General features: G+C 41.2%; 1 protein-coding gene across 1 annotated transcript in view; it reads left to right on the forward strand.

Annotated features, from left to right (window-relative positions):
• Nucleotides 1-18,131, forward strand: part of EFR3B (EFR3 homolog B) — a 128,567-nt gene extending 110,436 nt beyond the window's left edge. Inside the window, exons 21-27 of the mRNA XM_069071990.1 lie at nt 154-221; nt 866-993; nt 1,593-1,684; nt 4,029-4,077; nt 7,142-7,248; nt 10,133-10,182; nt 10,870-18,131. Coding sequence (XP_068928091.1) covers nt 154-221; nt 866-993; nt 1,593-1,684; nt 4,029-4,077; nt 7,142-7,248; nt 10,133-10,182; nt 10,870-10,975 — 600 coding nt within the window. The 3' untranslated portion in view covers nt 10,976-18,131. The remainder of the gene's footprint in view (nt 1-153; nt 222-865; nt 994-1,592; nt 1,685-4,028; nt 4,078-7,141; nt 7,249-10,132; nt 10,183-10,869) is intronic.
• Nucleotides 18,132-25,998: the final 7,867 nt, after the last annotated feature.

Genomic DNA, 25,998 nt, shown 5'->3' on the forward strand with positions numbered 1-25,998 from the left:
CTGAATTTCACACTGGTGCTTTAGAGTCTACTCTTTTGAGGAAATTGTGGTAGGAAATGGCAAAAAAATAGAAACAAGAGCCCCTGATCTCATTTCTGTCTTCTGAACTCATATTCTTTACTAGACCCAACTCTGTTCCTTCTTACATTCCAGGTAATAGAGACCAGGCAGAAGGAAGCTCCATACTTGCTCCCAGAAGATGTGTTTGTGGAGAGACCCAGGTGAGAAGGTGGCCTCTATTGGATTCAGGGATGATGGAAGCACCTATTAAAATGGGAGGAGGTGTCTTGAGTACAAGAGAGAACATCCAGCCCTACAGATACCCAGATAATTGACAGAAAGGAGAACAGAGTAGGATAACTCCCTCCTCCATTGTGCTCATGCGCACACACAGGTTGAATTTCCTAGTCTCTTATTTTTATACAAGCCTCAAGCACCAGGCGGCTAATGTGCCAGAGTGGGTGACACAGTCTTAGCAACATTGACCATACTCACAGGGGGGATGAATTCTGGAAGGATCACTCTTGGTAAGGCACTATCCATATACCATATCAGCATTATATAGGGGACCTTTTGCCTACAGGTGATTTTATTGCCTACTATATTGCTCACAGAGTAATATTACTTTCATCTCTTAGAGATACTTAAGGAAAACATCACCTTAGTTTATGCCATATTGATTGTCTGGGGTCTCCTTATCTGGTCCTGGAATCCTAGACAGGTAGCTTAGAGTATAAAGTTCAGAGGAGCTGCCTTCCTTTTTTGGATAGAGAGGACAAGGTCTTAGTGGGAGTATACAGCCATGCCGTTTGTCCATGATTCTTCCTTCTTCCTTCCTCTGTTCTTTCCCATTTGTTTCTTTCAGGTTGTCCCAGAGCCTAGACCAAGTGGTGATTGAACTCCTCTTCCGTCAGAGTAAGATCAGTGAAGTCCTGGGGGGCAGTGGCTACAATTCCGACAGGCTCTGCACACCTTACATCCCTCAGCTGACAGGTAGGAACTGGAGTACAGGGACTTCCATCCTCATTCCCCTCACTTTTCCTAACTAGGGCTTGAGTCCATAGGTCAAATTCTTTGGCAATGCTTCATGACACCCAGAGCTGATAAAGACCTGAGGAAATCATAGCAAAACACCTGCTGACTATATTGGGGATTTATCCATCATTTAGGGGTAACGTATTCAAGGAATAACGTGGCCTGTGGTTAACAAATCTTGTGCCAACTGAGATTTGTTAAACCTTCCCCAGTCAGAGGATGGACTCACCTAAAGATCTCTACTGACTTCAAACCCTTACCCGGACCTTTTTAGGTTTCCTATTTCCATTAAACAGGAGGGAAATCTGAGCCCTAGAGAGTCAAGTACCCATCCCACATGGGCTCAGCAGATCTGGAGCAGAGCAAGTTCCAACAAACTGTGCTTCACCCTGGAGAGCTCCCTGGCTGGGCTGTTCTCTTCATTTTTATTTATTGACATATTTTGTGAATCAGTGAAAGTTTAAAGGGGCAGGGAGAATGGGCCCTGGGGATCTCAGTGCCTAGTTCTCATGGCTTTTTCTAGATCCTCTGAGTTTCTGACAATCCTTCTTTTCCAGATGAAGATCGCTTGTCCAAGAGGAAGAGCATTGGTGAAACCATTTCCCTTCAGGTGGAGGTAGAATCGAGGAACAGCCCAGAGAGGGAAGAGGTAAACTGCTTTCTTTTCTTACGTCCCATCCTAACCAGGAGAGGGAGCTGGTTTCCCTTTTCTCTTCACATTCAACTATACATTGCTCTCAGACTTTATTTCTGTGTCCTCAAATCCATATTACTTAGTAGCACAATGTTTGACACAGAGTAATTGCTTAGTAAATACTTTTTTATTCATTCATTCATGTATGTAAAACGAATTTCTGTTAAGTGAACCCTGTTTTCCTATTGATCCCTATTATAAAATCAGTGATGCATGTTACCAGTTGGGTTCAGCTCAGTGAAGGACCCTCCACTGTGCTAGATGCTAGGTATGTAACTATAAAAATGTAATGGTACCTGACCACAAGCTTGCAGTCTATTTGAAAGATTATTTGCTCTTATGATTTCATTTTTTAAAATCACACTTTAGAATTATAGGTTTAGAGTTATAAGGGACCTCAGAGATCATTTCATCCAACTCTGCCTTTTTACAGATGAGGACATGGAGCTATTCCCTGCTCAGTTCCTTCTGCCCTGTGTCAGATTCTGCAAAGAACCAAGGTTCCATGACATAACAACAACAACAAGTGCTTATTGATTAATTGATTATTTAAGGGTTAATTGATTATTTAAGGGTACTCAGCCAACCTCTTGGTTCCCTCAATTTTAGGTCATGTAGTATGTTCTTTATGAACTTCTCAGACCAGTTCTGCACTAATTCCAAATTAATTGTTAATTCTAACAATTTTTTGACTAAAGAGCATCTGGATCTCAGTTCCCTAGTTCCCCATTCCCTGATCTTTCCTTTTTCAGGTCAGAAACAGAAGATGAAGAAAATATCACATGCTTTTCTCTGTCTGAATATGTCCTACATCAAAGCCCATAGTGATTTCCTTTCAATCACAAAAAGTTACCTTAGCAACCAAGTTACTAAGGTCTGAGAGAGCTGTTACATTTTAATGGAGGGAGACAACAACAAAGGGGGAATAGTAGATAGGGGAAGGTCTCTTATACTTTATTTCTTATCCTTTCCTCCTTTCTACATTCTTTAAAAATGCTCAGTTAGCCTTGGATCACTTCTTTGCTAAGCCTGTAATTTTCAGAATGGTGGTCATGCCAACATGTTTCTTAAAGGTACTCAATCCTTTTTTTTCCATTCTAAATACCTTAAACTCATTCAAACAGAATATTTTAAAAACATTATATAGTGATCTCCTCACATAAAGTTTGATAAAATTGGGTTTTTAATAAGTATAAAAGACAGATTCTTTTCTGGGGTGGGATTCTGGGGGTCTTTCTGAAATAAAATTTCTGATCTAAGTCAAGGTCTGACCAAACTGTGCTCCCCCTTCCCCTGCCAATCTCTGAATTTTTTTTCTCTAGGGACTGATATTTTATTTTTTATTAATTCATTTATTTTTGGTTTTCAGCATTCACTTACATAAGATTTTGAGTTCTAAATTTCTCCCATTACTCCCCTTCCCCCTCCCCAAGACAGTGTGCAATCTGATATAGATTCTACATATACATTCATATTAAAGATATTTTCACATTAGTCATGTTGTAAAGAAGAATTAGCACCAATGGGAGAAACCATGAGAAACGAGAGAGAGAGAGAGAGAGAGAGAGAGAGAGAGAACGAGAACACGAGTACATACAGTATGCTTTAATTTGCATTCAGACTCCATAGTTCTTTTTCTGGATGTGGATAGCATTTTCTGTCATGAGTCTTTTGGAGTTGTTTTAGATCCTTGCATTGCTGAGAAGAGCTAAATCTATCAAAGTTAGTCATCACACAATGTTGCTGTTACTGTGTACAAGTGTTATCTTGTTTCTGCTTGCTTCACTCAGCATCAGTTCATTTTAAGTCTTTCCAGGTTTTTCTGAAGTCCTCCTGCTCATCATTTCTTATGAAACAATAATATTCCATTACATTCACATACCACATATTGTTCAGCCATTCCCCAATTGATGAGCATCCCCTCAATTTCCAATTCTTGGCCACCATGTGTATTTTGTGCACATGGGTCCTTTTTCCGTTTTTATGATCTCTTTGGGATACAGATCTAGAAGTAGTGCTGCTGGGTCAAAGGGTAATTTTTTTTTTGAACAGCTGGCTAGCTCTGCATGCAATGTGGCTGCCTGGTCCTTGGTAGGTGTCCATCAGTCTAGAAGAGTTTCTCATAATTGCCTCCTGGCAAATTAAGTGACTTTTAATTTCCAAGTCCAGGACTTAGGTAGATGAGGGTACTAGAGAGTTCCAAAGCCAAGAAGACCCCAGTACCCTTTGACATCCCCTTTCTTCTTTCACCTTTCCTAAGAAAGCTAAGCTTCAAAAATGTTTTTTCTTTTCTCTGCAGAGAGTGCCTGCTGAGGAGATTACCTATGAGACACTAAAGAAGGCCATTGGTAAGTTAGGGCAACTGAAGCTATTGGGAGATGTGTATATGGTGATCAAATGTCTTTTTCCAGTATAATTTCACTTTTGAGAATAGAAAAGGACTTTTTTCTTTTCTTCTTTCTTTCTATCACTTTCATTGCCAAATACATCCCTTTCCCCTCCCCTATTCGTAGAGCCATACTTTGTTAACAAACAATTTTTTAAAACTGTGAGTATGGGGAAACAATTCAACAAAACTAACAAATATACACATTGATTCTAATAACATATGTAATGTTCCACACCCATAGTCCCCCACTTCTACAAAGAAGGGAGGCAGGTGTGCTTTTTCCTCCCTTTACTGGGGGGCAAGTTTGGTCTTTGTAATTAATTATATGGTGTTCAAAAGTGCCCTTTCATTAAGGTTTCATAATAAATGTCCTTTGTCAGATTTTTTATTAAGAAAATATAGTTGGGGCAGCTAGGTGGCGCAGTGAGTAAAGCGCTGGCCCAGGAGTCGGGAGGAACCAAGTTTGGTTCCGGCCTGAGACACAACACCCACACAAAAATACTAGCTGTGTAACCTTGGGCAAGTTACTTAACCCCAATTGCCCTCCAAAAGGCAAAAAAAAAAAAAAAGAAATAGAATGTAGAAATAAATGATTTATACTATTCACATTGAGTCACGTGGGTGAGTTTTCCAGACTAGCCCTTAATCCTGCTGTCAGGGTTTCTGCTATATGGTGGCAAAGAGGATAGGGCAAGAGAATTGATGGCAAATCCTTCCTCACCAATATGTCCTATTAATGGGAAGCCAAATGCCATTATTGTAGATCAAGAGGAGAGAGAACTTGCTTCTTTCCTTTGAGGGTCAGTGACACACAGGAAATAACAAAACAATGAAGACTGCATATCCATAAAAGACAATTTAAATTTACATTTGTCTCTCCAAAAAGTAAAAATAACTATAGGATTAAATTCCCTATTTAAAAAAATTAAGAGCAAGGAATATAAATACAGACATGGAAAACTACTTCCTTGAGTGATGGCCGACTAGTCAGGGTAGAAGGAAGATTAAAGTTGCCTTCCTGTTATCATCATCAGATGTGGACAGAGTTGATCCTATAGCCTTATATCTATCACAAAGCAGGAAGTCATCTTGTAAAAGAAAAACAAACAGGAGGAGGAAAGTAGAAGGAATATAAAAAAAAAAGGAAGGAGGTTGAGAAACCAGAATGAATTAAAAAAGACAACAGGAAAGAACTGTTATAAGAACTAATTTCTCACTCTAATCCTAGATTTAGACTTTAGCCTCATATGGATCATGGCTAATCCTCAGTGTATCCTGAGTTGATTCCAATCTGGATCTTAATACATTGTCCCTCAGATTCTAGGCCCACGGATTACCTAAAACCCATGAGACCCATTGCCTTTGTTGTTATATTAGGAAGCTTGAGTATTTTTATGAATTACAGAAAAGTATAGATAAGGTTGTAAATATCTTTGGACCGTTGAAATGAAATGGCAGTAGAATAATGTTCATCCTGATTTCAACAGAGTTTTCCCTTCATAGTAATCTCTAACCCTATGGACAAAAGCTTTCTATTAAAAAGACAACAAGGTGAAGCTTAGGGCATGTATCTTCACTCTTGGAAGTGAAATGACCATCTGAGTGGTACACAGTTTACCACTTGTGACATGTGAAGGTCAAATTCATAGTCAGGAGAGGGGATTGCTAAGCAGGTGCTGTGTCAATGGCAGCATTCCCTCAAGACAGCACAGTTACTGTGGGATTCAAATATTTGTACATCCAAAAAGCTATTTGTGAGCTCTGTCAACCCGGATAGCTCTGTTCACACTTAATGGGTCGAGGCTTAGGCATACAGATCTATATTTGTGTATGAGGGAATATCTAGCAGCAGTTATGGTGGGTGACTTTCCATTGTAGTTTCCTGGAAACCTGCCTATGTTTGTGCACTATGGGTTGGTGCTGGGCAGAACTGGAAAGTAGGTGTCCTTAATCTCTAGCCTCCTATTATAAAATCACAGGTTAATAGAACATTTGGGAAGGCAAGGGCCCTTTCTGTCCCTTCATTTTATAGATGAGGAAACTGAGGACCAAATAAGTCATGTGATATGCCTAAGGTCATACAATGAGTTAGTGACAGACCCAGGACTAGAACTGATCTCTCGACCTCTCTCTCCTCTCCCTTTTCAATGCCTTTCCTTTTACCTCTGCTCTTTCCTCCAGATGTCCTCATGTTATACCCTGGTTCAGGGCCCCATGTTCTAGGCATTGCCTACTTTTTCCCCATATCTCATTCTCTCAGAATTTTCTAGGTAATAATAATAGTATTTTGCCTTTTTTGTAACACTTGATTGTCTACAAATTTATTTCACACGTATTTTCCCATTTGAGAATTGCAGTTTGAAGCTACAGGGCAATTTGCATATGGTGTTCCCATTTTATAGAAAAAGAAAGTGAAAAAAATCAGGGGTGGCTAGGTGGCACAGTGAATAAAGCATTGGTCCTAGAGTCAGGAGGACCTGAGTTCAAATCTGGCCTCAGACACTTAACACTTACTAGCTGTGCGACCTTGGATAAGTCACTTAACCCCAATTTCCCTGCCTTCCCCCTTCCAAAAAAAAAAAAAGAAAAGAAAAGAAAATGGACTGAAGCCATGACTTGCCCAACAATATAGCTTGTTAGTGGCAAAGTCAGGATAGGAATTTTTGTCCTCTGACTCTAAATTCACTGTTCTTTCTACTTCATGATACTTGTACACTATGGTGTGAATCACTGGCTCAGTTCAGTTGTTTTTCAATCACATTCAACTCTCTGTGACCCCATTTGGGATTTTCTTAGCAAAGATACTTGAGTGGTTTGCCATTTCCTTCTCTAGCTCATTTGGTAGAGGAAGAAACTGAGGCAAACAGAATTAAGTGACTTGCCCAGGGTCACATAGTAAGTATCTGAGGTCAAATTTGAACTCAGGAAGACGAGTCTTCTTGGCTCTAGGGCTAATGCTCTATGCACTATGGCATCACTATGGCCCATTACCAAGGTAATAACTTAAACTTTCTGTACTCCAGTAGATAGTGTGGCAGTGGAGGAACAAGAACGTGAGCGGCGACGACAGGTGGTTGAGAAGTTTCAGAAGGCACCTTTTGAGGAGATTGCTGCCCATTGTGGGGCCCGGGTGAGTATAAAAGCCAAGGGGAGATTGGTGTCTAGCCCTTAGGGTTAGCAAGAGTCAGCACTATAGGGGCTGCCAGGTGGCTCAGTGAGTAAGAGTACCGGCTCCCGTGTCGGGATGACCTGGGGATCAAATCTGGGCTCAGATACTCGGCACCACACCCAGAAATAACTGGCTGTGTAACCTTGAGCAAATTACTTCACCCCGATTGCTTAAAAAAAAAAAGTCAGCACTGAATTATGGCAACAAAGAAGCTTTCTGGACTTCTCCTGTGCCCTCTCAGACTACTCCCAACCCCATTCCTCATAGGAATAGGGTGACCCATCAGGGATGGATCAACACTAGTATTTTTCCTGGTATTCATAACTCATCACCATTTGTTATTAGTGGAGTAAAGAATGTCATTAGACACATAGGACAAAAACCACTACTCACTTGCCAAGAGATGCATATGTATGCCCTTAAGTAGGAATGGATGGCTTGAGATCTTCATTATTAAAAGGAATATTCTCGGGGCAGCCAGGTAGCACAGCGAGTAAGAGCACCAGCTCCAGTGTTGAGAAGACCTGGAGATCGAATCCCGGGCTCAGACACTTAGCACCCACCCAGAAACACCTGGCCGTGTAACCTTGAGCAAGTTACTTAACCCCAATTGCTTAGGGGCGGCCAGGTGACTCAGCGAGTAAGAGCACCGGCTCCAGTGTTGGGACGACCTGGAGATCAAATCCCGGGCTCAGACACTTAGCACCACACCCAGAAATAACTGGCCGTGTAACCTTGAGCAAGTTACTTAACCCCGATTGCTTAAAAAAAAAAAAAAAAGGAATATTCTCAGAGATGGAATCATAGCTCTGGAGTATTTGGGTTTAGTACTATCCCCCAAAGTACCAAGAGAGTCCCATCATTGTTTAGTCTTTTGGGGCAATTAATTTGGATATGGAGTTATAAGGTAGAGAGACTCTTGACCAGTAAGTAGCTCCTTCTCTCAAGAAAGGCAACCATTGTGAAATAACATGGGCACCTCCAGGAGACAACTGACGGACAGTGCCAAGTTCTATGATGATTGGCAAGGCTGACCATGTCAGGAATATCTGGGAATTGAGACTGGTTTTCTTAGAAACAGCGATCATGGGGGGAAGCATTTGAAGGAAGAAAACCAAGTGGCTTGGTGAATCAATACACTGAAGTTTTTTTTAAGGGAAAGGATTCAGTGGAAAGGCATTTCAGAGGGAGAAGTTTTTTGCTTTTTTTTTTTTTTAACAATAACAACCTTTATTTCATTGCTTCATGCATTCTTGATTTCACTGACTATGGGCACCCTATCACTCAAAGCAGATTGAAACATTTTGTGCTACTGTAGATGGCTTTCATGATGTGGTATGGTCAAAATTTGAGGGGCCATCAATGACAAAAACAATGGTAGACATTAAATGCAAAAAATCTTGCATTTCTATCCTCTTCTTTCATCCAGTGTTCCCTTAGCCCCATGTTACACTAGTCTGTTTCATCCTTATCCTGGGAGTCAGAGGATTACTATTTTCCTGAAACAGAGGAAACAAGGCAGAAAGATGGAAAGAGACTTTTCCCTAGGTCACTGAACAAGATCGGTTGGTCCCAAGAAGATAAGTTTCCTGAAGACAGGAACACACTCATTCTTTCTCTATGTATCTCCAGCACCTAGCATAATGCCTGGTATACAGTAGGCATTTCATAAATGTTTGTTAAGTTATATTGACTCCATTCTTCTTTCTCTTGGTCAATGATTCCATGCTGTCATCTTTGAATGACTTAATTGGCTCCTTTAAAAGAAATTTTTGGTCAGAACCTTTATTTTCATTGATATTGGCATCTCCCTTTGAGGAAATCCCCTCTACCATTGCATAGAAACAACTTCTTTATAATTTATAGTCGTAGAGAGTTGCCTGGGGGCCCTGAAACTTGCCCAGACTCACAGAGGCAGAACTTAGGCCTAGTTTTCCTTACTCTGAGGCCAGCCCTCCTATCCTCTATGGCGTGTTGTTTCTCTCTTGTTGGCTCTTAAAGAGGCAGGCACAAAAGATCTCTCTGGTATGCCTTTCCACATGTCCTCATGCAGAGCAAAGCCCAAACAGATTGCTTCCTCTTAGAGGCTATGAGAAATTTTTTTTCTATTTATAAATAACCAATTATTAAATTAGGATATAGGCTTTTTCTCCTCTGTTTCTTCATTGAGGCCCAGCTCCTGTGGAAGGCCAGCTTCTGAAGGACATGACTGATTGTGATTTACCCTAACCTTTGGGGAACCTGCTCTTGGATCTTGGGCTGGACCCCACCCAACTAGGAGACCTTACTTCTGTTTAGAATGTAAACGAAATCCAGTCTAGGCAAGTTCTTGCCCTGAGGAAATGAACTCCTGTCCTTGTGCCCTCCCATTAGAATTTACAGTGACCCAGCTCATGAAGGAGAAAGCCAACCAGAGTGGTCCAGATGGAAAAGGGTTCCCCTCTCCAGACTGCTGGAGGTGGCTGAGTCTCATGATCAAGCTGCATTCTCAGAAGCAGAGGCTGAAGACTTCTAGTCCACCTCCTCATTAATGTCCATCAATCAGCATTGATTTCAGTTGTTAAGAGAACCTCCTCCAGAGAAGTTTTTTAAACTTTCCGGCTCTCCATGTATTTCCTCTTTGGTTCTCTAGAGAAGCCATTGATTATTTATTAGGTAGCCTAATTGATACATTGATTATTGATTACCCAGAAACTCTGTCTCTCAGGACTTTTCATTCATCACAGCTGGCACAGACAGGATTTCCTCCCTTGGCCCTAGCCCTAAACAGGCCGCAGGAACCTGCAATGTAGTGATGTGGTCAGGGCCCACAAGCTCATCTTCTTTCCATCTCTGTGGTTTACAGGCATCCCTGCTGCAGAGCAAACTCAACCAGATCTTTGAAATCACCATCCGGTAAGTGGCTGTGGGCAGGGGAGTTTGCTGTCTGATCTTTCACAGGGCTCTCCCCTCTGGCTTCATTCCTCATTGCTTTTGTTCTCTGGAAGGCCTAGAACTTATTCCTTTTCATAATCTAGAATTGGGAACCTGAATCTATACTGATTGACTGGGAAGGAAAGATGTCAGAGGATTAGGAGGTGGTTTCAGGAAAAGAACCCAGAATGTCTCTATGATCATGGACCTTTGTAATGAACTTAGCCTTAAATGAGAAGTCCTGGAACACAACATAAAAACTTGATTGCCCATGAAGCCATAGGATCATGGAGTTAGAGTTATAAGAGGCCTCAGGAGCTATCTAGTCCAACCCACTCATTTTATAGATGAGGAAACTGAGGCCCAAGGAGAGAAAGTAGTAGGCATGACCTGCCCGCAGCCACACAGGTAAGCATCAGAGGCAGAATTTAAACCCAGACCCTCTGACTACAGAGTTAGTTTGCTTTCCCCTAGATCCCAAGTTCTTTCTCTGTTTAAAGGCCTCAATTGAATTTATATATCAGGAAGGCTTGACCTTCATGGATATGGTCTTTGTCATTGGAGGATTTGAGTCTTCTCCCATATTTACCCTAGGGGAAGGATGACTCTAGCTCTCCTATTTTCATTCCTTCATGACTTTTCCCTTCAATTTCTTCTTGCTGTCTTTAGACCTCCCCCGAGCCCATCTGGTACCATCACAGCAGCCTACGGCCAGCCACAAAACCATTCCATTCCTGTCTATGAGATGAAGTTCCCTGATCTGTGTGTATACTGAATGCCAAGAGTTAGAGGCCCTGTGGAGTATGGGTCTGGGGGAGGCGATCCCCATCCCCATCCCCTACAGCATGGAATCCTAACTGAGATCTCAGGGGAGAAATATAACTTCCAAATGGTGAGCACCTTCCTGAGAGAACAAGTTCCCTCAACCCTTCTTTTCCTCCTGCTCCACCATCCCAGCTTTGCCACACTCTCTTTCAGGCCCTCTGTGCCAGTGGGAGTCTACCCTACCCACTTTGCCTTGCCTTCTGTTTCATCTGGGGTCCTTTATGAGGGGAGATTTGAGGGTTCTCTCCCAATAAGGGTCAGAGAGCCTTGGTGAGCCTCTGGTTGGTGTGTTGGAGGAGTTTTTTCCTTGGGGCAGAGCCTTTGGACCATCCACGAACAGGTTCTCCATGTTTCAAAGGAGGGACCCTGCCAAGGATCTCAGTGGCTTTTGAACCCAATTTAACACCAAGAGCTGAACAGAAAATGGAAATATGGAAGGGAGGTATCATACCTCTTAGGCAACATTGTCTAGAAAAAGGAAAGTGTTGAAGTCTCACTCCAGGAATTTCCCAGCTACCAAGTTGAAGTTTGGATCACCACCTAACAGAGCTGCTTCAGAAGGGTTGAGATATACTGAGAGCTTCATCCTCACCGAGCAACAGACTGAAGTCCTTTTTGCCTGATGTGAAAAGTCACCATGCAATTGGGTGCAGGGGCTAGAAAGAAGGGAATGGGGTGCCTTAGGAATTTGGAGGAAAACAGAGGTGGGACCATGGCAGCTCTAAGACTAGGATCTGAAAGAAAGCATGAGACATCCTTTCTGGGGATGCTAGTGCTCAATAAGTAATTAATACCAGCAATTTTTTCTTGTTCTTGTTCATCCATTAAGAGTTGGCCTGGGCCAATCTCCTCTCAAATGGCACAGGACCCTTGGAGCCAGGGTTTAGAGGCATTGTGGGAACGTAAAATGAAATTAAGGGAAAGCCTAATCTCATGAAGGGAAATAAAATCTAACAAGACTGGGGAGAGAGAGTAAGGCCATCTTCAGCCTTGACATTGCCAGGGAGGCAAGTACACTGCATCCTGGAAGTCCTGTACCATGAGAAGTTATACCAGAGAATACTCCCCAGTGACCACCTCTCATAGTAGGCAGAGATGGAAAAGCCATCTCTACTTAGCCCCACCACTGTTTGTGGTCCTTCTTGGCGCTCTTACCATCTCTACCCTGCCTGAGACACTGGGTTATGGTGTCTCCTTGATCATTCTTCCTCTGGGGTATAGGCTTGTTGCTAGAGGTTCTAGGTTTGAGGGCAGGACAAGAGGTAACTCAAGACAATAGACACTCTCCCAAAAAACAGAAGATGACAGGCTTCCCCAATGCCCAGCTCTGAATCATTCCCTTATAGGGAAAGTTATTTGCCCTGCCCTGGTCAGAGGGTCCTTGGGACCATTCCTACAAAAGGAGTTTACCTGCCAGCACTGAGAATATTGGATGTATCCACCAAGGAATGAGTGGGCCAGTTGTATGCTTTGGGAATGCAGTGTGCAAGCCTATGTATGTATGGGGAGTAGGGTGGGGTGGGGTGAGGGAGGGGAAGTGTATGTGTGTCTTTTGGATAAAGTCTATATGTACTTTATCCAAATGAGGTGATACCTCTGAACTCCAGAGTGCAGCAGAAGCTTCTTCGAATTCTTGATTTTCAGGTGCCCCATGCACTCTGCACCTTGTAGGTAATTCAACAAACTTTTTATAGATGATAGTGACAACAATTTCTTGCAAAAATCCAATCAGAACCAATACACAATGACCCCAAGTAATATGGGCAAGTAGGGAGGAGAGTTTGTCTTAATGTCCTCTCTGTGCCGAATTCTATCCTTGCTAATCCTCCCAAGGATCAACCTCTCTTATATGACTATGGCTTATCTAGAGACCCAGATGGCAGATTCCTACAGGCACATCTCCCTCTAAATAACCCTTCTAAAATAACCTTTCCTTCCTCCCCCAATCTTCTAACCTATGTCCCAAAACTTTAGTATAGCCGAGATAATTCACCTGAGGATGTGAGTGAATTATAGGTTGATTAATGATTTTCCCCCTTCTAGGAGGAGTGGAAGAGAGAATGGGAGAGAGAAGAAAAGGGAAGAAAAAAAGGAATTTGATCTTGTCTTAGGCAAGGGAGAATTTGATCCAGATGTATTTTCTTGGGGCATTTAGGTGGCACAATGAATAAAGCACCGACCCTGGAGTCAGGAGTACCTGAGTTCAAATCTGGCCTCAGACACTTGACACACTTATTAGCTGTGTGACCTTGGGCAAGTCACTTAACCCCAATTGCCTTGCCTTCCCCACTCCAGATGTATTTTCTCCCATTCTAAGTGAGTTTCCTGGGGAAGAAAAGGGAAATTTGAGCCCAACTATCATAATGTTGTTACCTGAGGCCTTTGTTTTTATAGCTTCAGTACTTACCATATTGGTCTGAATGTAAAACATCTGAAAATATAGGGTGCGTTTCTAAAACAAGATTCCTTTTAAAAATAAAAAACAATGCATAGTTGGTTGTACAATGAAAGGCAGCACTCCTTGGCCATTCTAAAGTTTTATGCAAGCCCAGGATATGTTGGGGTAAAAAATGCAGCCCACTTTCAACTCAGTATCTGTTATTGCACTATAGATAGGTGAAGTGGTGTAAATCATGCTTCCAGACTTGGAAGGACTCTCAGAGACCACCTTGTGTAATTCTTATCAGAAAAAAAAGATCTGCCATTTAACATACCTGATAAGTAAGTAGTCATTAGCCTTTACTTAAAAACTTTGAATAAAGGGAACCTGCCAGTGTTTAAGGCAACCCATTCCACTTTTCAATACCTCCAACTCTAAAAATATTTTTCACTCCATAAAACCTAAATTTATCTCCTTCAACTCTCGTTTCTCGTTCTTCCCGCTGTGGTTAAGCAAAACATATCTGATCCTCCTTTCATTTAAGAGTCCTTCGAATACTTGAAGAAAATGATCATGTGCCACCGCCCCCCACCACCACACAAACTGCCTCCTTTCCTATGCCAAACCTCCTTGGTTGCTTCATTTGATTGTTCTAAGGCATGATCTCAAGGCCAGTCACTATGTCGGCCTCCTTCCTCTAACTTATATCAATGTACTTCCCAAGATGTTAATAAGAACTAAATAAAACACTTCAGCCAGAGGAGTATCCTCTGATGAGGGTAGAACCTCCTGGTTGCACACTCTCTGCCTTGCTTAATGCAATTTTAGGTTGCATGCGTTCCCTGAAATCCAAGATGGAGGACATACAGACTTATAAGCATGAAATTCCTCTTAATTTTATACAATAGAACATTTCTTATTAAAATAGCAACTTGAGCTTAGAGTGAACATCAAAGCACACAGTTGACTTTGAAGACAAGATAGGAATCCTGAGAGCCAAACTAGTCTTCTTCCTGCGCTAACTAGTTCTTCATGATTGTCCTGAGCACTTTGTCTCTTTGGTTGGTTTTTGTATTTTTGGAGGGGGAATGGCAAGGCAGTTGGGGTTAAGTGACTTGCCCAAGGTCACACAGTAAGTCAGGTGTCTGAGATCACATTTGAATTTGGGTCCTTCTGATTCCAGGCCTGGTGCTGTATTCACTGCACCACCTGGATGCTCCCTCCCCCCCCCACCCCCGTTTGTCTCTTAACCCTAAACTTAGCTTTAAAAGAAGACCTTCAGTTTCTTACTTGACTTTAGCCATCCTCTTCACTACCTCTAGCGATGTTTCTCATATCTGTGGCACTGAGGGGTGGGAATCGTAAGATTGAGAGCCAGAAGGGAGTTTATGGTCCATCTAGTCAACTTCTTCCCCCTATTTCCCCCTTCTATTTTACAGATAAGGATACTGTGAGGCTCAGACCTATGTAATAATATTTCTATGACACTTTTCTAAAAAGCCTATAGATGAGGTTAATTCCCCCAGAAGATGATTGCTGGCCTTGGTTATCACTGTTTCGGGGTGGGGGAGGGTGGGGGGTGGAATGAAAGTATATCTCTAGATATATGATCAGTGGTGTCAAATTCAAATAGAATTCGGTCCACTAACCCATACATAAGGATCCCTGGGCAGGGACTCATACTGACTTAGAAAACCACACATTAACCTCAACTTTGTTCTGCTGTTCTTATATTTATTTTATTAAATATTTCCCAATTATACTTGAAACTGTTTGTGGCCAGCAGCATGAGGCCTTGATGCCTCTGACTTAGAGCATCAATTCTATACCCTCTCCCAAATCAAGGGAAACTTTTCTATGCTTTTATTTTCTCCTTGCGAAGAAGCTATTTCTGACTCTTCTGGTATCTGAGTTAAACAACGTCTATTGCCGAATTTAATAAGCAAGGTAGACGAAATTATCCTAACAAAAATTAGCAACAAGCTGTAATAGAACATTGAATTTTGAGTCAAAGAGGCTAGATAGATGTGGATCCTGGCCCTGCTAAGTAATGTATGTGACTGGGGGAAAAACACGTCTCTCTGGGCCTCAGTTTCCCCATCTGTAAAATGAAGGTGCTGGACTAGACCACAGGATTTTATGGTTAAGAGCTTAAAGGGACTTTAAAGATAAGTTAGTGCAGTGTCCTCATGTTATAAGTGAGGAAACAGGTGGTCTGAGGTTTCTTCCAGCTCTTGATCATAGGAATTGTAAAAATCCTGCCTCAATGTCAGATAGTGTGCCTTCGAACAAAGCATTGGAGGACTTAAATCAGGATTTAAAATTGGTTTCATGCCATTATTTTCTTGTCTTGCCACTGGCCCCAGGGAATGAGGGGGAAATTACTTCCCCTTCCTTGCCAATCCCCTTTTGCTATCTGTGCTGTTCCTTGTGATGAGGTCTTTTTCCTCTCCTGGGTAGAGACAGTCAGAAACTATCCTTCGTTCCATCCAGCAAACATTTATTAAGCATCTGCTACATATGAGTCTCAGTGCTAGGTGCTGATTATAGCAAGACAAAAACAACAATCTTTGCTCTCAAGTAGCTTATATTCTACCAGATCATGCTCAGCTGGAGACCCTGCCTCTTGCACTCTTAATGGACAGAAAATTAGCTTCTGCCTTGAGAGAAGGATGGCTATAGCTAGAGCTTTCCTGGGAAGGTTTAATCAGATGTGAATATGTTTGAAACCCCTGATTTCTCTTAACTAAACTGAGTTTACCTCCAAATAGGGACCTTAGGGTCCTGTGGTTCTGCTCCCTTCTTCCTCTTCCCATTTGAGAACATAAATCCAGTAATTCCCCTTAAAATAATTCCCTCTTAATAGAAAGTGAGGTTGTGAGATTTGTAGTGCCAAGGTTTCAAATGAAACTAGGCTGCAAAGAAGGGAGTAAAAATTATGCTAGCGGCCCCAGGCAGCTAATATTGTAGGGAATGTTCAACAGAAATGGAGACTAAACCTTTGATTTCATTGGTATGGGGAAACTCCCTGAACCAAGTGATTTGGCACCTTATCTATAATTTGTGAACAAGTGGCTCAGTGAATAGAGTGGTAGGCCTGAAGTCAGGAAGACTCATCTTCTTGAGTTCAAATCCATTCTCAGGTACTCACCAACTGTGTGACCCTAGATTAACCCTGTTTAATTAACTTAACCCTGTTTGCCTCAGTTTCCTCATCTGTAAAATGAGCTGGAGAAGAAAATGGTGAACCATTCCAATATCTTTGCCAAGAAAACCCTAATTAGGGTCATGAAGAGTCAGACACAACTGAAATATGACTTAACAACTATAATTTACATTCTTAGTTGCCTAGTACCCAGAAGTACAGTAGAGCTTAAGCCTTGAAACTTCTAGAAGACTAAATAGCTCAAGGATCAGGATGCCTGAGCTTCTCTGTGGTCTCTGGATCGTGATGCTGTCTAATCCCAATCCCATTGCTCCTGATGGCTAAATCCCCTCTACTGCACTGAATTATGTCTGGACTCCCATGTAACTGGGAAGACTGAGCCCAGCTCAGAAGCCATGCTCTTTCTGGGCCTTCCCAGGTTAGGACAGACACATTGAGCTAAAACAAGATGCCCGAGTTGCCCTGGGAAGTACAAGTATTTAGAGTTACTTGTTTTCCCCCTATCCCAGCAACTCTCAAAGTAAAGATGAACCATTTGCTTCAAGTCTAATCCAGGCCCAAATATGCTGTAAGGAGAAGAAGACTGAACAGTACTTAACTAGAAGGTAAGCTCTTGGAAAGCAGGGGTCATTTCTATTTACCTTTATATCCCTAGTACCCAACAGTTTTTGGCACAGTGTCTGAACTTGTGATTTGGTTGGTATAGGGCACTCCAGTGGTGGGACCTCCTACCTGTGCAATTTCTCTGCAGTTGGTTTGGTGAACTGTCTAAAGAACAAAGAGGCCTTGACTCACCCAGGATACACTAATATATGTCAAAAGCAGGACTGGGACCCAGGCCTTTCTGGCTTAGATGCCAATAACCACTACGCCACACTGCTTCTCTTGTTTGGCACATGGTAGGCCCTTAAATGCCCATAGACTGATTGCTAGAATGGATGGTAGAAGAGAAGTATGTTGCTAAACTGGAGCTGGGCCTTGAATTTTCATTCTACCTGAGGACCAAAGAAGCTGAGTTCATCTCTTTTTCTGAGAGATCCGAGGATAGGGGAAATGCTCTCCCTCCATCTCCTCTCAGTTTCCGAAAAGCACTTAATTGGCTGAAGGGGAGAAGAGGCACTCCCAGCTGGAAAACCTGTAAATGCTTCTGTCCTTAGATTTGCAATGTGTTTGTTCATGTGTGCGTGCGTGCGTGTGTGTGTGTGTGTGTGTGTGTGTGTGTGTGTGTGATCTAAACCTTTGTGGCCCTGGGTGTATATGGGTGGGTGGGAGTGGGTGGGAGTGCACAAGTGCCACATAGTTTCTGATACGTGTATATAATAACTGATAGATTTATTTATGTGTGGGTGCAGAATTAGTTCCTGTGATAGTTTCTGTATTTAAAATTCATTGGAGCCCATTGGCTTCATTTATGAGGGGAGGAAAAGGTAGTGTATTTGGGGAAGGAGGAAGTAACTATGGATGGATGATACTTAAGGTAATTCTTTAGGAAATGTTGGTCAATATTTTCCAATATGTCTTTATGATGCTCTTTTCAAATAAATGTTAATGTTATCTCCACATCACTGCCTGCTTGGTTTCTTAAAAGTGAATGGTTGTATGAGATGCAAACTTGAGTCTGGAAATACCAATAGTTTTCCTGTTGACATTTTGACACTCCCAGAAGACTCTCTTCTCTTTGCCTTGGCACCAGGAGGTAGGTGGAAAAGGATGCTGTCAGGATGGAAATCTGGGGCCCAGAGCTGAATTCTAAGTTTACAAGAATGGAAGCTGGGACCTGATTTCACTTGATTCCCACAACAGCACTGGGAGGTATATAATATTATCTACATTTCACAGTTGAAAAAATTGAGGCAGGCAGAGGTTGTGACATACCCAGAGTCACATAGCTAGTAAGGGTCTGAGACTGGATTTGAGCTCCGGTCTTCTTGACTTCAGGTCTGAGCATTACCAAGCTGCCCCCTCCTAGATAGGAGAGGAGTTTAAGCTTATTCTTAAGGAACTAGACCACTTTCCAACTCCCCCACGTCTAGATGCCATAGTGCAGCTTCCTCATTTTGTTTGAAGGGTTAAGAACACCCATGAAAGTCAGCAGTAGAGTGGAAGTTCCTTGAGGACAGGCAGGGATGACTTCCCTCTTGTCTTTGTAGCCCAGCTTGCTTGGCACAGTGACTGATACATAGCAGAAACTTGACATTAAATTGTTGAATGCCTGTGTGCAAATGTAAGAGCTGCTCCAAAGGCATCTTGACATCTTCATCTGAGGATTAATTGTGGTATCTTTTCATTCTAGAGCTGAAGGTGTGTTTGTACAAGATATCAGTGTCTATGTGTGTGAATATCTGCAAGGATTATCTCCTCCTTCTGTGGGCATTCTCCTTCTGAGTATTATTGTATATGTGGGTACCTACTAATGAGTATCTTTAGGAATATTTCTTTATTTGTCTTTATCTCCAATTAAAGTCCTCATGCCTTGGAGGGTGCCCCGGGGCTCTTGAAAACTAGGCAGTGGAGTGTAAATTCAGGCAGATTATCTACCAGGATGGAAAGAAGTCAGATAATGGCCAATGGAAAGACTATTATCCAAACACCATCCATTCTAACTGCAGAGATAACCATTGTCAGATTGACTGAAAGCTGATAAATCTTATTTTTGACCCACCAGTTGGGATCTGAATAATCAAGGGAATACTCACTCTGACATTCACAGATCTTTGACATATTGATGAACCAGTCAAATCTCAGTTCTCTGTAGTATTTATACTCTACGGAGATAAAGACTTGGAGATAGGACTTGGTCCTTGACCTCATGGAGCTTGTAGTCTAGCTAGGTGAACGAGTCTATAGTATATATCTATATATCTTGATAACCATACCAAGTGCTGTATTATTGAGGGCCTTATTGTATGACACACTAAGTGCCATTATGGACTTCAGAGAAGAATCCTAGGATTATAGATTTAGAACTTGAAGGAACCTTACAAACTGCAACCAGTCAGTCCAAGGGACTTGTTTTACAGATAAAGAAACAGGTCATGACAAATGAAGTAGCAGATCACAGATTTAGAACTAGAAGAGATCTCAGAGGCCATATAGTCCAAATTCCTGTATTTTACAGATGAGGAAATGGAGGCCAAGTCAAGTAAAGTGTGCTTTAGGTCCTATAGGTAATAAGTGACAGAGAAAAGACAAACCCAGATGTTCTGACTTCAAATTCAGTGTGATTCCTCCTGTACCACTACAAATCATTAGGGACTGAAGTCAACAGAAGAAGTTATACCAAAAAGGTGAGACTTCAACTATACTTTGAAAAATATCTGTGCACAAGAAGTGGCAGGTTCTTCATGAGAGAGGGTCCAAATGCCAATGTGTGTGGGTGTCAGTGGAACCGAGGAGTTTTTATTGACTAAAGGGAGGAGCTTGTTTGCAGGAGTAGTGGGAGATGAGATTGGACAGGTAGAGTGTGGAGCTCTCAGGGCCTTGATCTGTTTAGTAAGTAGCCATTTTTGGTTTTGAGTTGGGGAATGATAGTAAAATAATAGTATTCTAAAGTAGGAAAAGACTAGCTTCTTTTTCTCATGGGTGAGGACACAGTCCTAGAGAGATGAAGTGATTCTTGCCTGAGGTCATATGTGGTGGGAGCAATATCCTAACCTCCTCCCCTACTCCATGCCAGTAAGGCTGGTTTTTCCATAAAAGGTATTGAACCCATACATATTTGACTCAGGGGACTGAAGGCCCAAGCTGTTGACATCTCTTCTTGGTAACCTGAGTAAGAAACATCCAAGAGTTCCAGGTATCTGGATCTTTGACTGTTGGACAGTCATGGGCAACTCAGAGACAAGATGGCTTCACTTAAGGAATCAATTCATGGTGTCCTCAATGGATCATATCCTTGTTGAATGTTCTACCCTGATATCCATCCACTAACTGGTGAATCACCTATGAGTTGCCTATATTTTTTCCAGTATCAAACAAGCTACAAGCAGGTTGGCCTGAGTCAGACCTGACCCAGAACATCATATTTATACCTAGTGGCAGAACTACAGCCATGTGTCTCCCAAACCAATGCTTTTTTTCCACTTGAGGAAAGAGGGGCATTAGGGAGAAGACTCTAACAGCGTTGTCTAGGATGGGTTTAAAGAAGGGGGATGGGAGGTAGAGATTAGTTAAGATACTCTAGGAATGAAGTTGTGGCACTGGGAAGTAAGTGATTCAAGAATCAAGGAGATTTGGTGACTAGCTAAAGGAATAAAGGAAAGAGCATTAATTCCAGAGTCAGATCACCTGGATTCAAATTCACCTCTGATATTTATTACTCACATGATCTTGGGCAAGTCACTTAACCTCTGTGAGCCTCAATTATCTGTAGAGATGAGAGGGTTGTAATAATAATGTCAAAAAAGGGGACATTGAAAGATTTTTTAAATGCATAGAAGAGAAGGAAGTTTAGGAGGAAGCAGACAAATGGGACAATTTTGAAAATAATATGTTGAATTTATTATGTACTTTTAAAAAAGCAAGCTGTATGGAAATAGAAATTCATGGCTTCATGTTCAATTTATGTATATGGAAGTGCTCTTTTTTTGTGTGTGAGGTTATTTTTTAAATAGTTCAACTTGATGGCCTTTAAGGCCCTTTCCAACACTTTAACAATGATTGTACAATATGATGTGGCAAAGGATCCCAAGATTTATAGTTCAAGGAAAGAACTATAACAGGGTAATAGGTCATATAGTAGGATTATAAATTTAGAGCTGAAAGAAACCTTAGAGACTATGGTAGTTAAATTCCCCCCACACACACACACACACTTTTTCTTTTACAGATGAGGAAACTGAGACCCAGAAGGGAAATGACTTGCCCAAAGCAACACAGGAAAGAAGGGGCAGAATTAGGCTTTGAACTCAGATCCTCTAAGCTTAAGTCCAACCATCAATGTCCTGATAATCTAGTCTTGTGTTGACTGGCCATTCTACCAATTTCTTTCTTTTTGTGATTTTGTTTCAATGTAAGTCATAGTATCATAGATTCAGAACCAGAAGGGATTATCTTGTCCAACTCTTTTATCTTGCAGATGAAAAAACTGAAGCTCAGAGGAAAAATGGCTTGCCCAATGTCTCACAGCTAATAAGAGAAAGAGCCCAGAGTTGAACCTACATCTTCTGACTCTAGATCTAGGACTTTTCCCATTATACCATTTGGTCAGTTATGGATAGGTGTATGTATATGTGTCTGTAGATCATGGGATCAAAGATTTAGCACTATATGGGTCTTTAGAGTTCTAGTCCAATGTCCTTATTGAACAGATGAGGAAACTCAAGTCCAGAGAGGGGGAAGTGTCTTGCCCACGCTCACACAGATAATAAGTAGCAGTGAGATTTGAATTCAGGTCCTCTGACTAAAAATCCAGCACTTCCCACTGACTGCCCCATGCTGCCTTTTGTGGAGCATGTGCATATGAATGTGTATGTGTAAGTGTGGAAAGTGTATGTATGGATGAGTATTGTCAAGAAAAAAAATCTGTTGAGCCTCTGGCTACCTGTGGTTTGAAATGTTCAAATGAAGCCTTGACTTCAGAACCTGACTGCTTCACAGTGTGATACAACTCTTGGAGTCTGTGAGGGGGTGGAGGAAGCTGGTGGAGGCTCCTGCAATCACTGATGTAACAGTGCTTCTGTCTAGCAGTGCTCCGAGCTTCTGGCTTCCCCTGTTCCCTCTACGGGCTTCAACAGGGAGGTGGTGGTTGGAGATTGGGGGAAAAAACATCCTCTTTGTCTGGGCCCTCTCCTGCCTCCCTATTCCTAACCTATCTCCACCATTTGTATCAGTGATTTCCTCAATGCATGTCTTTCCCTCCAATGATGCGTATCACAATTCATTCACACCATCTCATCCTGTATAACTCTTATCCATGTTCTCCCATAAATCCTCCACAGGGCATCTGCCCCCTCTGCTTCCCCTGCCCCCAAACCCACACACAAATGTGCTAGGAGCCCTAGGCAGTATTGTATAGTGGCTGTCAAGCCAGACGTGGAGTCAAGAAGGCCTGGGTTCAAATCCTGCTTATGGTGGTTACTAGCTGTATGACCTTGAACAAGTCATGGGATCATAGATTTAGAGCTGGAAGGGACCTTTGACACCATTAAGTCCCAACTCATTTTACATATGAGGAAACTGAGGCATAAAGAAGCTCAAGGGATCCTACAGTTAGTGTCTGAGGTAATATTTGAATCGAGGTCTTCCCGACAACAAAATCAACCCCTCTATTCATGATGCAATACTGCCTCTCTGAGCCTCAGTTGAGTCATCTGTAAAATGGGAATAAGAGTGACACCTTCCTCATGGGGTTGTTGGGAGGATCAAATGAGGATATATCTATATATGGCTTTGAAAACTTGTTAGTAGTGTATAACTGTTATTATTTCTCTAACCTTTTAAAGTTCAATCAGCACCAGGACAGCCCAGGGACTGTCTTTTTTGTCTTCTTCATCCTCAGTACATAATAAACTACCTTCTTTTCCTATTTTATGCTTCTTGGATGAAATTGGGGGTATTGATTCAACATTTTTATCCACTGTGAAAAAAGAAAAAAGAAAAAAAGAAATCACTGCCAGGCAACAGGACGATCAATATGATTGAACTGGGGCAGGAGGAGGCAGAGCTGTCTTGAGTTCTTTAAAGGCCTTGGCAATGGGAGATGAGAAGAAGAGTCATGGATTGATGACAGCCTGTGTCAGAGATTAGGACTGGAAGGGGATCTTGGATACCATTTAAGCATAGTATCCCAGAGGGAAGTGTGGAAAAGATATTGAACTCTGTGCCAAATGAATAAATAAATTCTAAATTTGAGAATGGGGCAAGTCACTTCACCCCAATGGGTCTCACTTTCCTCATTTGTAAAACCAGGGGGTTGGACTAGAAGGTATGTGAGGTCCCTTTCAGCTTGAAAACTTTTAGCCTATATGCTATTTTGTGCACATAAATCTCTTAGCATTAGGAACTTGGCAATTGAGGTTCTGAGGCAGGATGATATCAGAAGAATAATCATAGTTAACATTTAAAATTTGGAAAGCACTTCATATGCAAGGGTCTTCTAGAGCCAACTTGAATATCTATTGTTACAATGATTAGTGTGAGCATTTATATCTTGGAAATTGGCAAAGCTGCAAATCAAGGTTTAATTTGTTGTTTATTATTCTAGACTTAAGAAAGTGATGGAGAAAATTTTAATATTGGAGATTAAACTTAAAAGTTTGTCTTGAAAACAGTTTTCTCTAAAGAGAACCAGTCATTAAATATTTCTCAGCACACCCCTGGTTATACCCATTGTCTTATTTGAACTTCACACTAACCCTTCATTTTTATAGATAAGAAGGTAGGCATCTTAGGTGTCACTACCTACATCTCACAGATAAGGAATTGGGACCGGGGAGATTAAGTAATTTGTCCATAGTCATCTAGCCAATAACTGTTAGAGGCAGGATGTGAACCCAGATCTCTCCTGATTCCAGGCCAACCTGCTCCTAGGTTGCAATGGCCTTTTCTTCCACAACTCTTCTATTAGTGTTTAAGACAGTGCTGGGGATGCTTAATAAATGTTTGTTGATTATCAACATGGTTGCATTGATTTTGTTTTTGCAAAAAAAATTTAATTTTATATAATTAAAATGACCTATTTTTACATTTTGTAATGCTCTCTATCTCTTATTTAGTCACACATTCTTCCTTTATCCATAGTTTGGACAGATAAACTATTCCATGCTCTCCTAATTTGCTTTTGATATCACCCTTAATGTGTAAATCATGTACCCATTTTGACCTTATCTTGGTATGTGGTATAAGGTGTTGTTCTGCCATATGGTTTTCCAATTTTCCCAACAGTTTTTGTAAAATATTGAGTTTTTGTTCCAAAAGCTTGCATCTTTGGATTTATCATATATCAGATTGCTGTGGTCATTTACCATAATGTAATTTGTACCTAATCTGTTCCACTGATCCACCATTCTATTCCTTAGCTGGTATTAGATTGATTTGATCCTTACTGTTTTATGACACAGTCTGAGATCTGGTATGGCTAAAGCACCTTCCTTCACATTTTTTTTCATTGATTCCTTTGATATCCTTGACATTTTATTCTTCTGGATGAATTTGGTTATTTTTTCTAGCTCTATAAAATAATTTTTGATAGTTTTATTTGTATGGCTCTGAATAGATAGATTAATTTAGGTAGAATTGTAATTTTTATTATATTAGCTCAGCTTACCCATGAACAATTGATATTTTTTCAGTTGTTTAGATCTGACTTTATTTGGGTCAGATAAGTGTTTTGTAGTTGTGTACACATAGTTCCTAAGTTTGTCTTGGCAGGTAGGCTTCCAAGTATTTTATATTATATACAGCTATTTTAAATGGAATTTCTCTTTCTAACTCTTGCTGCTGGGTTTTGTTGACAATTTATAGAAATGCTAATGATTTATGTGGTTTTATTTTGTATGCTGCAATTTTGCTAAAGTTGTTAATAATTTCAAGTAATTTTTTTAGTTGATTCTCTAGGAGTCTCTAAATATAACATCATATCTTCAAAGAGTGATGATTTTGTCTCCTCGTTGCCTATTTTAATTCCTTCAATTTCTCTTCCTTCTCTTATTGATGTAGCTAACATTTCTAGTACAATATTGAATAATAGAGGTGATAATGGGTATCCTTGTTTTACCCCTGATTGTATTGTGACCAGTAGTTTTGGAAGCACTCCAATTCAGAGATAAGAGGCATCAAGGCCAAGAGTCAACAAGATCCACAGGAGAGATAGAAGATTTAGAATTAATTTATATTCTGGCTTAAATTGATTGCTTATTGTTTCAAGGATCAACCCAATCTTCTCAAGGAGAATGTAAGTTCCTTGAAGATCAGGGCATGGCCTTATTATGTCTCCCCCACATGACAGGTGAGTGATTGACTGATTATAGGACCAAACCATATGGCAGGATACCTTGTGGTCTCTTCCTAGCTCTGACTTTAATTGCTTCATCACTTCTCATCCCTATGACTTCCCATTCCGTCTAATCACTCATCATCCCTGTGACTTACCAGAGCTAAACATCCTTCCCTCTCTACTACTCCCTTCTATGTGTTGTCTCCTTCTCTCAGAATGTAAAGACCTTAATAGCATACTGTCTCTTTTTTGTATTTGTAGCCCCAACCTTAGCATAATGATTATCATATAGCAAGTACATAATAAACCATTCATTCATTCCCTTCTCTGGACTTTAATTTTCTTTTCTCAATAGTAAGACTTTCTCAGATTAGGTGTAGGATGATATTTGCAAAGGACATTTGAGTCCCTCAGAAGAAAAGTAAATTAATGTAAGGTGATGGCAGAATTGTAACTAAGGTGAGGTGATAAGAACTTTTCCCCAGGGCATTG

The sequence above is a fragment of the Petaurus breviceps genome, unplaced genomic scaffold (genome assembly GCF_028583685.1).
Source record: "Petaurus breviceps papuanus isolate PSGF00001 unplaced genomic scaffold, PetGlider_PUasm1.0 90845, whole genome shotgun sequence".
In the NCBI taxonomy this organism is placed as follows: domain Eukaryota; kingdom Metazoa; phylum Chordata; class Mammalia; order Diprotodontia; family Petauridae; genus Petaurus; species Petaurus breviceps.